Source organism: Microdochium trichocladiopsis (genome assembly GCF_020744255.1).
Source record: "Microdochium trichocladiopsis strain MPI-CAGE-CH-0230 chromosome Unknown B0I36scaffold_9, whole genome shotgun sequence".
In the NCBI taxonomy this organism is placed as follows: Eukaryota; Fungi; Ascomycota; class Sordariomycetes; order Xylariales; family Microdochiaceae; genus Microdochium; species Microdochium trichocladiopsis.
In genome coordinates this window covers 185,407-197,786 of record NW_025763552.1, presented here as the reverse complement: position 1 = coordinate 197,786, position 12,380 = coordinate 185,407, and the positions used below count along the sequence as shown (strand labels likewise).

The 12,380-nt window shown below is 59.0% G+C and overlaps 4 protein-coding genes across 4 annotated transcripts; 2 read left to right on the top strand and 2 right to left on the bottom strand.

Annotated features, from left to right (window-relative positions):
* Positions 1–682: 682 nt before the first annotated feature.
* Positions 683–2,206, top strand: B0I36DRAFT_352625 (uncharacterized protein; the record flags this gene model as incomplete). Its single annotated transcript, XM_046157127.1, has 1 exon — positions 683–2,206. The coding sequence occupies one exon, from the start codon at positions 683–685 to the stop codon at positions 2,204–2,206; it is 1,524 nt and encodes a 507-aa protein (XP_046007932.1).
* Positions 2,207–2,353: 147 nt separating this feature from the next.
* On the bottom strand, positions 2,354–7,175 carry B0I36DRAFT_415638 (CHAT domain-containing protein; the record flags this gene model as incomplete). Its single annotated transcript, XM_046162046.1, has 2 exons — positions 2,354–6,394; positions 6,484–7,175. The coding sequence occupies 2 exons, from the start codon at positions 7,173–7,175 to the stop codon at positions 2,503–2,505; spliced, it is 4,584 nt and encodes a 1,527-aa protein (XP_046007931.1). The 3' UTR covers positions 2,354–2,502.
* An 879-nt stretch (positions 7,176–8,054) lies between these two features.
* B0I36DRAFT_331331 (uncharacterized protein) lies at positions 8,055–8,884 on the top strand. Its single transcript, XM_046154967.1, has one exon. It carries the CDS (start codon positions 8,147–8,149, stop codon positions 8,594–8,596), a length of 450 nt encoding a protein of 149 aa, XP_046007930.1. The 5' UTR covers positions 8,055–8,146; the 3' UTR covers positions 8,597–8,884.
* Positions 8,868–11,193, bottom strand: B0I36DRAFT_376418 (nucleotide-diphospho-sugar transferase; the record flags this gene model as incomplete). The annotated part of the gene is made up of 5 exons (XM_046160449.1): positions 8,868–9,692; positions 9,775–9,854; positions 9,926–10,687; positions 10,746–11,002; positions 11,174–11,193. 5 exons carry the CDS (start codon positions 11,191–11,193, stop codon positions 8,868–8,870), a joined length of 1,944 nt encoding a protein of 647 aa, XP_046007929.1.
* Between the last annotated feature and the right edge of the window lie 1,187 nt (positions 11,194–12,380).

Here is a 12,380-nt window from a genome sequence, read left to right as displayed (position 1 = left end):
TAGAGCGGCGAATCACGTCGGGCCTTGCCCACAGCCAGACGTCACACTCTCCTATTCTCTCGACCGACAGTGCCGTCTCTGGTGCGTCCTTGTTGCACTTGCGGTGCCGTCCTGCAGGCGAGGGCGTCCACTGCCGCAATGCGATATCTTGGATGACGAGAGGCCGCTCTGCTGATTGATGCTCTCCGCTCTGTCGTCAGGCATCAGCTTTAAGGGATCCTTCTCAATGGCTCGCCCGCAGCGGGTGGCTTTTGCGCCTGGCGCGCAGAGATTGGCGACACCGTGCTACACGCCGCCTCCACAGCCCGCTGCCGATGATGCAGATCCGCAGTCCGCGCCGCGCACGAGGCAGGCTGTGCGCCTCGCCCGGCTTATATTACGTTTTAAATAGCCATGGCCAATCTACATGATGCCCATGGCTATTATGTGTTCGCGAAGATCAGACTAGAGTCCCCCAAAATTCTGCAGTCTCGGAGAGCGGCTGCTGCACCAACTTACCATTGCATACTGATTCTTGTCGCCCATCCGTTATCTCAGAAGCTTGATCACAGAACACACCACAATCTGGTACCAAGAACCACGCGGGATCATGGCGGGACCGGGAAGGTGGACGACGCCAGTATGGCTCGTCCCGTCACCAACAGCTTACTCGACACCGTACCATCGTCGACGGAGGAGGATAATGACGACCATCGCGACACTGTCTATAACCATCACCACATTACTCGTACTCTTGTGGTGCCAAACCGCACCAGATGGGAGTCGAGCGCCGTTCGGCTCGATACTATCAATACTGAGCACGCCAGCACCACAGCATGAGCTTTTTGGCATACGGGGCTTCGCCAGCGACGTCGAGGTGGCCTTCATCGATATCCACTTTGACCAGACCAGAGACGAGCAATCGATACCACTAGTCCAAGGCCTCGGCAGCAACATGGCACCATTCACCACCTTCCAGCTCGCCAGTGCACCTATGACGAACAGCTCCCTCTCACCAGAGGCATACATCAGCAAGCATGTAGGCACGAGACACCGCGTCACCGCAAAGATCCCCCAAATCACCAGGCCCGTCGACGCATCCCACATGATCTTTGGCCTGTCGACATCCCTCGGCCGCATCCCCGAGACCATCCGCAACCTCAAGCACTGGGCGGCCCACACGAATGCGCGCTTCCTCATCGTCGTCGCGCCTCACAACCCTGCCGCCTCCTCGCCTGCCGAGCCGACCATCCCCGAAGCGGAGGCCCTCTTTGCCGCCGCGGGGATCCCGCACGTCACCTTCCTCGAGACCGCGGACGACTGGATCGACGCATACATCGGGCTCATCGCGCCGCTGCACGCGGCCGTGGAGCCCGGCCTGACACGCTGGGTCGCCTGGATCGACGACGACACCTTTTTCCCGCGGCTCTCGGCGCTCACGGCCGCGCTGGACTCGCGCTTCGACCCCTCGAGGCCGCAGTACGTGGGCCAGCTGTCCGAGTACTTCCCGCACACTGCGGGCGGGGGCATGATCGCCTTCGGCGGCGCGGGCATCTTCGTCTCGGTGCCCTTACTCGAGCAGATTGCGCCGCACGCGGGCGTGTGCTACAAGCACCGCCGCAAGGGCGCATACACGGGCGGCGACTTCCGTCTCGCGGACTGCATACACCGGTACACCGCCACCAAGCTGAGCGTGCTGCAAGGGTTGAGCCAGCTGAGCCTCAAGGGGGACGCGAGCGGGTTCTACGAGGCCGAGAGGGAGCAGCCGCTCAGCGTGCACCACTGGAAGAGCTGGCACCACGTCGATGTGCCGGGCGTGGCGCGGGTCGCCGAGGTCTGTGGCGACGCGTGCGTGCTGCAGCATTTCAGGCTGGGTGGCGGGGGTTGGGCGATGACGAATGGGTTCTCGATTGTCAAGCACGGCGCAGGGTACGGGAGGTTGATGAGGGATGACGAGTTTGACAAGCTGGAACAGGAGGAGGAGAAGGCCGGTACTGATGTCGAGGTCAGCGGGGTCATGGAGAAGACCTGGGACACGTCGCGCTGGGATGCCGCTGACGCGTGGGAGTTCTCACTCGCGCCGCTGGCCGACAAGGACGCGGGCAAGAAGCAGTATCTCATGGAGAAGATGGACCGGGACGACGAGGGCAACATGGTTGTGGACTACGTTCTGAGGGAGCGTGGGGTGGGCAGGGGGCTGATCAGGGTCCGGTTGATGGCTGCTTGATTTGAGCGTCGAGTGTGGGCTCTGTTTAGTATTGTTTTGTTGTTTTTCCTGATTACATGCATAGCGAGCATATTTCATTTGTCGGCATTGGAAGCGTTGGGTTTTATCAGACGATACCTATTTTCATTGTTTCGCTGCAAAGCAAAATCGAATAGACCAAATTCATAGCATTATACTTGACATCATTAATCGTCTCCGAGCACCAAATCTCAAATCAAAACCGTCCCACCGGAAAAATACAAGAGTGAAAGATTAACCCAAACTGACACGAGGGAAGCCGACCTGCTGCATTTATGTCAGGTCATCTCAGCATGCCACTCAGCAAGGTATGCCTGGACGTCCTCCTCTGCAAAATCTGCTGTCGGAAGGCGCTGCGAGCCCTGGATTTTCTGAACCACATGCTTCATCCACACGCGCAGCAGACTCTCAATGCCCGACGTCCACGGCATCTCGATCTGCAGGTCCAGGCCGTCGAACCGCGGCAGCACCGTCCCCAGTCTCCCAAGAACCGCCGCCATGCCGCCCTCGTCGCTGCGCTGTGCATAGAGATCCCGTTCCTGGTCAAACTGGCACCCGCAGCCCCATCCGCGCGCGCCGTGCTCCAGCAGGTGCACCTCGGCCTCTTGCATGACTTGTCTTGCCTGCTGTGCGTCAGCTGCGCTCGACTCGACGACCCGTCGTAGCAGGAACTCCAAGCGCGAGAGAAAGCGGATTGGAGAATGATCAGTTGGCAGAATGTAGGACAGCATCGTGCTCAACTCTCCCGGTGTGACCAAAGGGCCACCGCCAGAACTGGTGGGTGTCGGTGTCGAGCTCTGCAGGAGAATGGCGAGAAGCGCGCCGTTGCGGGCATACAGCTTGTCGCCGGGCTCGTAGCCCATTTCAAAAGCTTTGGCAAGGATCTTCCAGTAAGGGCGGATTCTCTGGATCGAAGGAATTGCGCCCGACGCGCCAGCATCAGCGCCGAGTCGCTGGTAAAGCACCATGTACAGGCGAAGTGTGGTGAAAAATACTCGTTTCGTTTCTGGCAAGTGGTCCTCCGCGGTCATGTAGGCGGCTTCGAGCTGCTCCCGAGCTAGGTCATAGTCATGCAGCATTAGCCCGCACACAGCCTTGCAGTTGTGCAGCCTCGTCTTTCGGACGGCCTGTGCCGCGTCGATAGAGCCACCAGAAGTCGCGAAACGGGCGCCGTCGGCTACCAGGTTGAGGTACTCGCGCATCGACTCGTAGTCCCCGGCGGCAGTAAACGCCCTGAACTGGGAAAGCTCCAGAAAGTCGCGAGTTGTGTCATCAGGTAGCCGCAGAATGATGTCTTCGAACAGCTTCATCCGGGCCTTCCGCATGTTCGGCTGACTCTTCCATTCATTGTGAGCCCGCTGGTACTGGGCGGTGGTAGCAGCTAGGGACTGCCCTCGCTGGACCCCTCGGATCCTGGCGGAGATGTAGTTGCTGGGGATTGCAGATAGCTCTTGGGTATCCCGAACAGCGTCAAGGGCGTCCATGTCTGTGATGAGGCCACGTCGGATCCTTGTCAGCAAAACCTGCTCAGCCTGCTCAAAGCCGACAAGCTGCAGGTCCTGTAAAGTATCGTCGTCCAGCTCGTCCAGAAAGTCATCCCAGACCGGTTCGAGATCTTCAACGGCAATCTGGTCCAGACGGTCCTTGATCCCGTCAATGGCAGCTGTTGGGCTCGTCCCATCCCACAATCCAAGCTGCTCATTGGCCTGCAAGAGCTCTGCAATGGGGCGGTACAGCGAGACGACCTTGTGGACAGCATCCCATCCTGGCCCAGCACAGTCGGGGCGGCGCTTGGCAATGAGCTCAAAGAAACCAAGCTCAGGACACACGTCCTCCCCGCTTGCAATGCTTCGGAGGGCCGACACCAAATCCAGGAGTTCGGTAAGGAAGCCCTGAGGGCTCAGAGCACACAACAGATCCTGGCTGACAGGAAGACTGGCAAGCAGTCCATCAACTGTGTCCATGCATTGCTGCAGCTTGACCATTTCCCCTTGGAGGAGGTATTGCTCACTCATGTACACCGCTAGCTGGAGCACTACTGACAGCGAGAGGGTAAGAAAGAGTGGCGTTGAGCTGCCGCGCAGCACGAGCCTGGCAACCTCGCGCACCCGAGCACAAGCCCCCGGCCAGGCAGCCTCGCAGTACTCGCGCAGGTCGTCGGGGGAAAACCGCGTCAGGGTGAACTGGGACTGAAAGCCGCTGGCGGTCATGAGACACCACGCGAGAAAGACTGGCGCGGGGGGGCTGTCCGGGTCGACTGGCATGGAATTTGACTGATGAAGCTGGATCTCGAGCGCGGCGGTGAAACTGGACTTGCCCAGCAGGAACTCCGAGTACGTGTCCCACTGGGCTGCTCCTGGTGTCATGGCCTTCTCCATCCATTCGTAGCAGCGGAGCTCGTGGTACTCGACAAAAGTCCTGGTGAGCAGCAATGTCTTTTCGTCGTCTGAGCTTGCAAGACGGCCGTATCCTTCCTTCGCAGCATGGTGGCGGAGGAAGATGCTAAAGACGGGATGGATCGCGTAAAGCTTGGTCCCTTCGGTGTCGTATAGCTGGTCAGCGTTCTCGGCCACCGGCGTGGGCGCAGGACCCAGCGCGATCTTTGCTTCTATCAGGCCCAGCTTCTTGAGCTTGAAGATCAGCACCTTGAGTGTCGCAACGACCAGGCTCGCCGTGGAAGGATTCACCATGGCCCAGTATTGTTTCACACTCGGAGCCGGCGCGTGTCTCAGCACGTGGTCGCGCACCATGTTCCGGAACTTGAGCCGGCCGAGAACAAAGATGACGGCGTACGTCTGTATGCACCTCGGTAGGGAGCCCTGGAAGGGCGCGAAGCCTACGAGGATCGCTCTCTCCAGCTCATTGCACTGCTTCCACGTCTCGCGTGCCGCCTGGTACGCCTTGGACTGCTTGATCCTGGCCGATTCGAAGCCGTTGACTGCGAGTAGGTCGGTGTTTGTCCGCAGGAGAGTGCTGACCTCGCGGACACCTTTTGTTCGGCATAGAGCTACGACGGCCTCATGGAGCGGTACGTGGACAGCCGCCCATTTGGAGATGTCGTCAAACACATCGCAGTCGCGACGGCTGCTGAGCATGCCCCGGAACGACTTCTCGGTCCCGGCCACGCCTGCTACGAACCCAGCCTCTGCAGTTGGAGGTGGCAGCATGTAGTAGGCCTTCCAGGGCCACGTGCTGCTCTCGGCAAGATCAATGTACCAGGGGAAGTGGTAGGACGCCACGATGATGCGGGCTGGAAGGTCTGACAGCCCCTCGATGCATCTCCTCCACAATTCGGTTGTGGCAGCGAACTGGGATACGCCGGCAATGTTCAGTTTGAAAGGGGGATTGACCTCGAAATGGTCCACGATGATGAGCGTGGATCCTGCAGGTGTCATCAAGCCGTCCTGCGAGCTCTTGTCTCCCGCCAGGGCTCTCGTCAGTGCCTCCCTGAGCTTCTCGGGAGTCTCTGCCGGCGTGGACTCGAGGTCAACGTAAATGACGCGCGACATCCATCCGGTCTTGACCCACCACTGCGTCAGGTGGCGGAGCAGTGCCGTCTTGCCACATCCCCGCTCTCCTGTCATGAGCAGCGGATGATGTATTCCAGCTTCTCTGTTCTGAACGAGTCGTGTCTCCAGCTCCAGCACATCGCCGTCACGGCCTTGAAGTGCCCCAGCTACCGGAATGGGAACGCTGCCACTACTACTCCCCCACCGCAGGGAGAACCGTCCTCGTCGAGGCGTCGCCTTTGCGACCACGGAAGTCGTCACCACGACCGGATCCTGCTCCCGGGAAGTATACACCACCGGCACTATCCAGTCCAAGACCTCGACGGTGAGACCAAACCTCCCTGTCCGCACGGGCTCGTCCCGCATGGCACGCCGCGCGGCGGCAGCCGACCGGGCAAACGACATCTGATCTCGGAGCAGCGCCTCGTAAAAGGCCGTGACCATGGTCCCGACGGTACTGATCTGTAGCTGATACGACATGGCGAGCACGTGCGGCACGCCCTCCTCGACAAGCACGCGGGCCAGGTTCGTCTCGGGCCGGGCGTGGTGCGCGGCGGCCGAGTTGCAGGCATTGAGGACTGCAAAGGTGACGCCGTGTTCGGCGAGGAGCTTTGCCACTTCTCGCCCTTCGACCACGCGGTCAGTAAAGCAAAGACGTGCCCTAGACAAGCCGTCAGCCATTCAAAGTGCTACTCATCGTGGACTGGATCCCCTGTTTGACCTTGTTGAGCTGACAACGTCGCTACATACCTCTTTTTCTGGACCTTGCCATGAAGATCAAAGTGGACCAGGTGGAAAGGCTTTCCACGTTTACGGGCGTCCTCGAGATGGTTCTGCAAGGCGACAAACGTCCCAGGACGTGCAATTTGTAGCTTGACGGAAGGGCTTCCCGGTGGAAGACAATCCAGAATCCTAACGAGCGGTTGAGCGACTTGCCCGTATGGCGCCGTGTCGTCCTGGTCGGCACGAGCGGCAACGAGAAGAATGTTGAAGGTGGCGATGTTGCCGATGCTCAACTCGGAGACAGCGCGTGTTATCCCGATAGATCCGACTGTCTCGACCCGCCGGCGGACCACAAACCGGGAATCGTTTTCGAGGGCCTCCCATGGCAGCGCATGGAGTCGTGATTCACTCCCCTTAGCAATGATGTCAACCAGTGTCGGGGTCTTGGTAGTGGCCCCCGGGCCGACCTGCGGCGCAGATTGAGACCGTATCGAGTTGCAGTATTGTTCCAGGGTGTACCGTGCTTCTGCAGCTCTATCGCCCGCGAGGGGTTCCTTTGCTGCGAAATCCTCCAGATACCATTGGAGCTGCTTATGGCTCGCCACGAACCCTGGGGTGCTCAGCCTGGTGGGTGCGTTAGGCCACGAAGCCTGTATCGACCAGGTGTCGCGATCATCTGTGCTAGAGTCAGCCTCTCGCATCCAGGCTGGTGTCGACATCTCTGCGACTGTGCTTGACTGTAGTTCAAGCTGCTGCTGAGAGGTTGGGATCCACAGCGATTCTGACTGGGGACTTTGACCCACAGCCGGGATATAAATAAGACATCCCAATCGTTCGAGCTCGGAGTAGACGATCTGCAGCAGCAAGCCACAATGTGATAGATGTAGACGCAGCCTTTGAGGGGTCGACAGGCTGTTCCCCCCGGCAGGCTTGATTGGTTCCTCGACAAGGTGCGGCTGCGACTGCGGCTGACGGGCGGCACAGCACGACGCAGGGGCTGGGCCTAGACTGGCCATGGCCATTGACGGGCAGGCGGGAGCACCCGACATCACAGCCGTCTTTTCAGCTTCCTGCCCAACAATGGGTTTCAGCTGGAGGCCTGAGAGCCTGGCCATCAGCCACTTTTTCCTTGGCGATGCGATCGGATCGGGGACCAGTTCCTTTGTTCCCCCCCCAGCACCACGCTGGCTGAAGGGGGTTCTGTCAACCACTACGATTCCTCATCCGCAGACTTCCTAATTAACTGCATAGTTGACTGCCAATCGTGACCATGTCTTCACGCCCGCGCTTCGTGCTGCTCGACACCCCACTCCCCATCGCTGGGCAGGACCTGCTGGGCAAGTTTGTCCAGGACTACACCTCGCCACTAGACCGCTGCGAGCCCGAGACCCTGCCCGACTTTGTGCACAAGGAGTTCGTGTACGACTGCGGGGTGGACATCAACGCCTCGCTGCTCCTGACGACCACCCGCGACGTCGGCGTGCACGGCAAGCTCGACGAGCTCTTCTCGCTCGCGACCTCGCGGGCCGCGACGAGGCAGCGCGACCTGTCGACGGAGCGCATCTCGACCTGGCGCGTCCGCGACCACGAGAAGCTGTTTGACCGGCTGGCCGCGACGCCCGCGCTGCGCGCCCAGATCGAGTCGCTCTTCCCATCCCGCTACAGCCCCCGGGCGGCGCGCAGGATATACATGGTCGTCGGGGTCAAGGTCTTCCACGGCGGCGCGGTGTCGAGGACCGAGCGCGGCACGGGGTCCAGCCACGAGCTGGCGGCTTCTGTCGAGGGTGCGCTGCTACCCGTGGGTCTTCCCGTCGGCGGGGCCGTCGGGGCCGGCATGCACCGGACGACAGAGCGGAGCACCGTCTATGAGGCCACCCTCGAAGGGGACCGTGTCTTTGCCGTAGAGTACAGGATCGTGTCGAGGAAGCTGCTCCGTCGGTATCGGGGCGGGTCCGGGTTGAGGCTCGGGAACATCCAGTACACGGACTATGGTCAGGGGACAATGCGCCCTGAGAGCGACGGCTCCGACAGCGAGGAGTCTGCAGATGACGATGACGATGAGGGTGAGGGTGAGGAGGAGGGTGATGTGCTGCCATTAATGACCAGTACGAAGGATGGAGATGTCTTGTTCCTTGCGTGAAGGGCAAGTTCAGAAGGGATGTGCAGTTATGATGAAGCCAAAGCCAAGAACGGATATCCAATCATGTAGAGTTGTCAGCAGATCCATGCGGCTGCCCGCGGCGAGTGCATCCTTGAAACTAATATTTGAGTATACACAGGCAAGACATCGGCCTTGATGTGGTTGCATCATTCACGAGCCATTGTTCGGCCAGTGTTGAAAATCCTTAGATTCGGTGTAAAGCAACAGCAGCCGAGGAAATTATGGCTTGTTTCCACGGACTACAGCGGGTTCAATACAAGAACGTCCCTACAAAGAGGACTATGCAGTATATAATCGTCAAGCCCCAAAGAATCTCGCGTATCAACGGCAGGACGCCCCAGACCTGCTTGATTTCCTTGCACTTCGGCTGGCCCACGCCCGTCTTGGGGTCAAAGTCCATCATCTCGTCGCGGTCCGGGACCGTTGGCGGGAAGAGCATGTAGCCCACGGGCATCAGATACGCGGTGACGAGAAACAGCCACCACGTCGGCGGCAGCATCGAGTTGACGAGCAAGTGGCGCAGCGAGTCCCTGACGTCGCCGGTCTGCTGCCCGACTCGCCACGCCCGCCACCAGTCGGTACCCGCCCCGCCGAGGCAGTACAGGACAAACAAGACAAAGAACCAGATCCGGCAGTGCACCGTCATGAGCTTGATCCTGACCCACAGCCCGGCGCGCAGAGATGCGCTCCGCTCGTTCAAGCGGCCGCGGACTGCCCCGGTTGCGAGGAAGGCGATCTCTTTACCACCAAGCCACTTTGGCAGGAGGTAGCACCGCAGGATACTAAGAGCTAAATACGGCATCATGAACTGCCACGCCATGGCGGAGCGTTGGCCCTGGATGTAGCCCGACGGCAGCGTCAGGACCACTTCGTTGATGCGCAGGCTGACGGCCCAGATGGCGCACAGGCGGAGCTGCCAGCGCAGTTGCTCGGCGGTCGTGTAAACCATTAGATCTCTGCCCCAGTAGAGAAGCGCGGGGATGATCCAGAACGCGATGAAGACGGGTATCGTCATGATGGTGTTGAACGCAAAGGTGAAGATGCACAAGCGCTGGGGAAAGGTCATATGCCTCGTCTGTAAATCGTGGGGATGTTAGCAGTCAGTGGTTGGCTTGGACGCTCAACCGCGCAGATTATGGGAAAAGGGCGCAACATACATATTTCCCTGGGAAGCCCCAATTCAGGACTCTGGCAGTCTGCATCGTTCCGACGGCCCAGCGTGTACGTTGCTTCAGGTCTAAAAGATGACAGGAGGTCAGTTCAAGGCGTCTTTGATTGAAGCAGCTGCTGGGAAGACCCGACACTCACGACTTATGATGCTCTCGGGAATCATGCCGACCTGCATGAACTCGTGTAGATATGCCGTCTTGTAGCCCTCGCCATTCATCATGGACGAGAGCAGTTGGTCTTCTGCCATGGATGGTGTTGGCCACCCCCCAAGGGCGTCGATGACATGGCGCTTGAACACGACACCGCTGCCCGTGCACCAGGCTGCTCCGATGTGATCTTTTCGCAGCTCTAAGTAGTGAATGAACTCGCAGATGGATTGGCAGAGGGGATCGTCTGCGGGCACATTCCAGAACGTCTGCGGTGGGGATATCAGTGCGAGCTCCGGGTCTCGTAGCAGGTGTGGAAGCAGCGCTCTCAGCCACTCCGGGTCAGGAATCATGTCAGCATCGAGAGTAGCTAAAAATTCAGCTGGTCCGCCTGGAAGGTCGACGGCGTAGTCAATTCCGCTCTGGAGATTGCCGGCTTTAAAATGATGCGGCATCCCAGCAGCCTTGGTACGTGCCTGGTAGTAGAGATGCGGATACTCTGCAGTCAAAACCTGGACAGCGTCTCTGAAAACAGGGTCCGCGGCGTCATCGCAGACGATGATACGGTACCTATCACGCGGGTAGTCGATGTTACAGGCCGCCCGGATGGTGTTCATCATCATGGGAACAACTTCGCCACAGGCGGTGAAGAGCACATCGACCGTGGGCACCGCATCGCCCCTCAGCCGCAGTTTGGGCCGCTTGCGGTCTCCCAGGGAGATGAGCAGCACAACCATCCAAAAGAAGTAGGGAACTGTGCGTGTGTCGTCAGCTTGGCTCCAATATCAGGGCAGTCCGGCCTCCCGACTCACCTAGACAGATCCCTTCCATGCAAATAAAGATCCACGATGCTTCTGCAAGGCCGCCCTTGAAAAGTCGATACTGGTAATTACACCAGATGCGGTACCCGAAATATGCACTGTACGTAATAAAGACAACGGCAATGACGAGAGGCTGAACCAAGATCAACCACCGATGCCAGGGCTTGACAATGTCAATATCGTCATAATGGGACAAGTGCTCGATCGAGTAGTCCTGGAAGGTGTAGCGGTGGCTGAAGACATGCTTACTCCGAGGACGACTCAAGGTCGTCACGGGGTCAGCACACGGGGTAATCGCGTCCTCTTCCCTGAAGCGGCCGGTAAATCGGTGAGTGGCGGGGCCGCCAGCTACGCCAGTACCTCGCTAGAGTGTGCATGAGCATACGCAAGATATGTCTGCGAATCATCGGAGGGCATACCTCGAGGCTTGATATTTCATCAGAAGTGTAAGACACTTCTGAGGAGGAGTCGCTGCTCGCCATGCACGCGGTGAAAGACCAGACTGGGGTCTCAATGCTCGGACGTTGTGTCAGAATTGTCGGCAGTTCTTGGACAGACGCATTCACGCCGTATGGAGCGAGTGATCGCCCGCTGCGGGTTCAATGTCATCGGGCTCAAGTTGACTATTGTTACTTATACATTCGACCCCTTGACCTAACGATTGTCCCAACTTTGTGTCATGGCTCTTATCACAATATTCTTCGCTGATCGAAAATGCCGAGGAGCTAGGCCTGTCAGCCTCATCAAAGAACCTCAGCCTCTGCAGCTTCTCAGCTGCTTCCTGGGACCACTGGTGGCAGATCACTTCCTCCACAGGTCTGGAACGACCCTGGGCTCCGTGATCGCCTCGATACGGAACTGGCCACTCAATAGGAGCTGATGTGTTGTTGCTTCAAGGGTTCGTCAAGCCCATGGAGGCTTGCAGTAGAGCAAGGCTGCGCATCAGACCCCAGGGACTATCACTTGGTTGCAGTAGCGCTGTGAACTAGGGCGAACGGCGCCGGATACCTCTTCCGACCATGTGAGTCGTGATTGGCTGGCGTGTCCATTCCAGCAATGCAGGTGCTAGCTCGAGAAATGCTTTTGCCCACTTTGGGGACGTCCACTTCTGGGCCTTGCAGTGTGAGATCCAGCCAGATCTGCCTAGCTTGTTCTGTCTCCGCGGAAATGGCTACTGCAAATCCTTTCGCTCTTTTTCTGCAGGGCGCCCGGCCAGCCGGTTGGCTTGTGCCACAATGTGGAATCAACAGCATGCATGGTGTCCGTGCGCCGAGCTTGTCGAGGCTTGCAACAACGATTGACGGTCACATTTTTTGTGCCACGGACACCACACCACTGCAAGAGAACCGGTAATGGCAACACCACATGTCAGAAAATGGCATGGCTTGCGAGCACCACCGGGTGGCGGCCAGCACGCCGGGCAGACGGCGACCCTCTGCTTTGGCTCTTCTGCTCGCCCATGGGCCTCGGCCATGGAGAAAGGCCCTCCTTATGTTGGAGGCGTGCAGGTCCCGTCCACGACATTTGCGCGCTGTAGCTTTCGGCGGGTATGCCGGGCCCTCCCTCAGCTTGCTCTCTGACGCCAGTCATGTCGCTGGCTCTGCGTTATCCCCGGACCGATGTCAG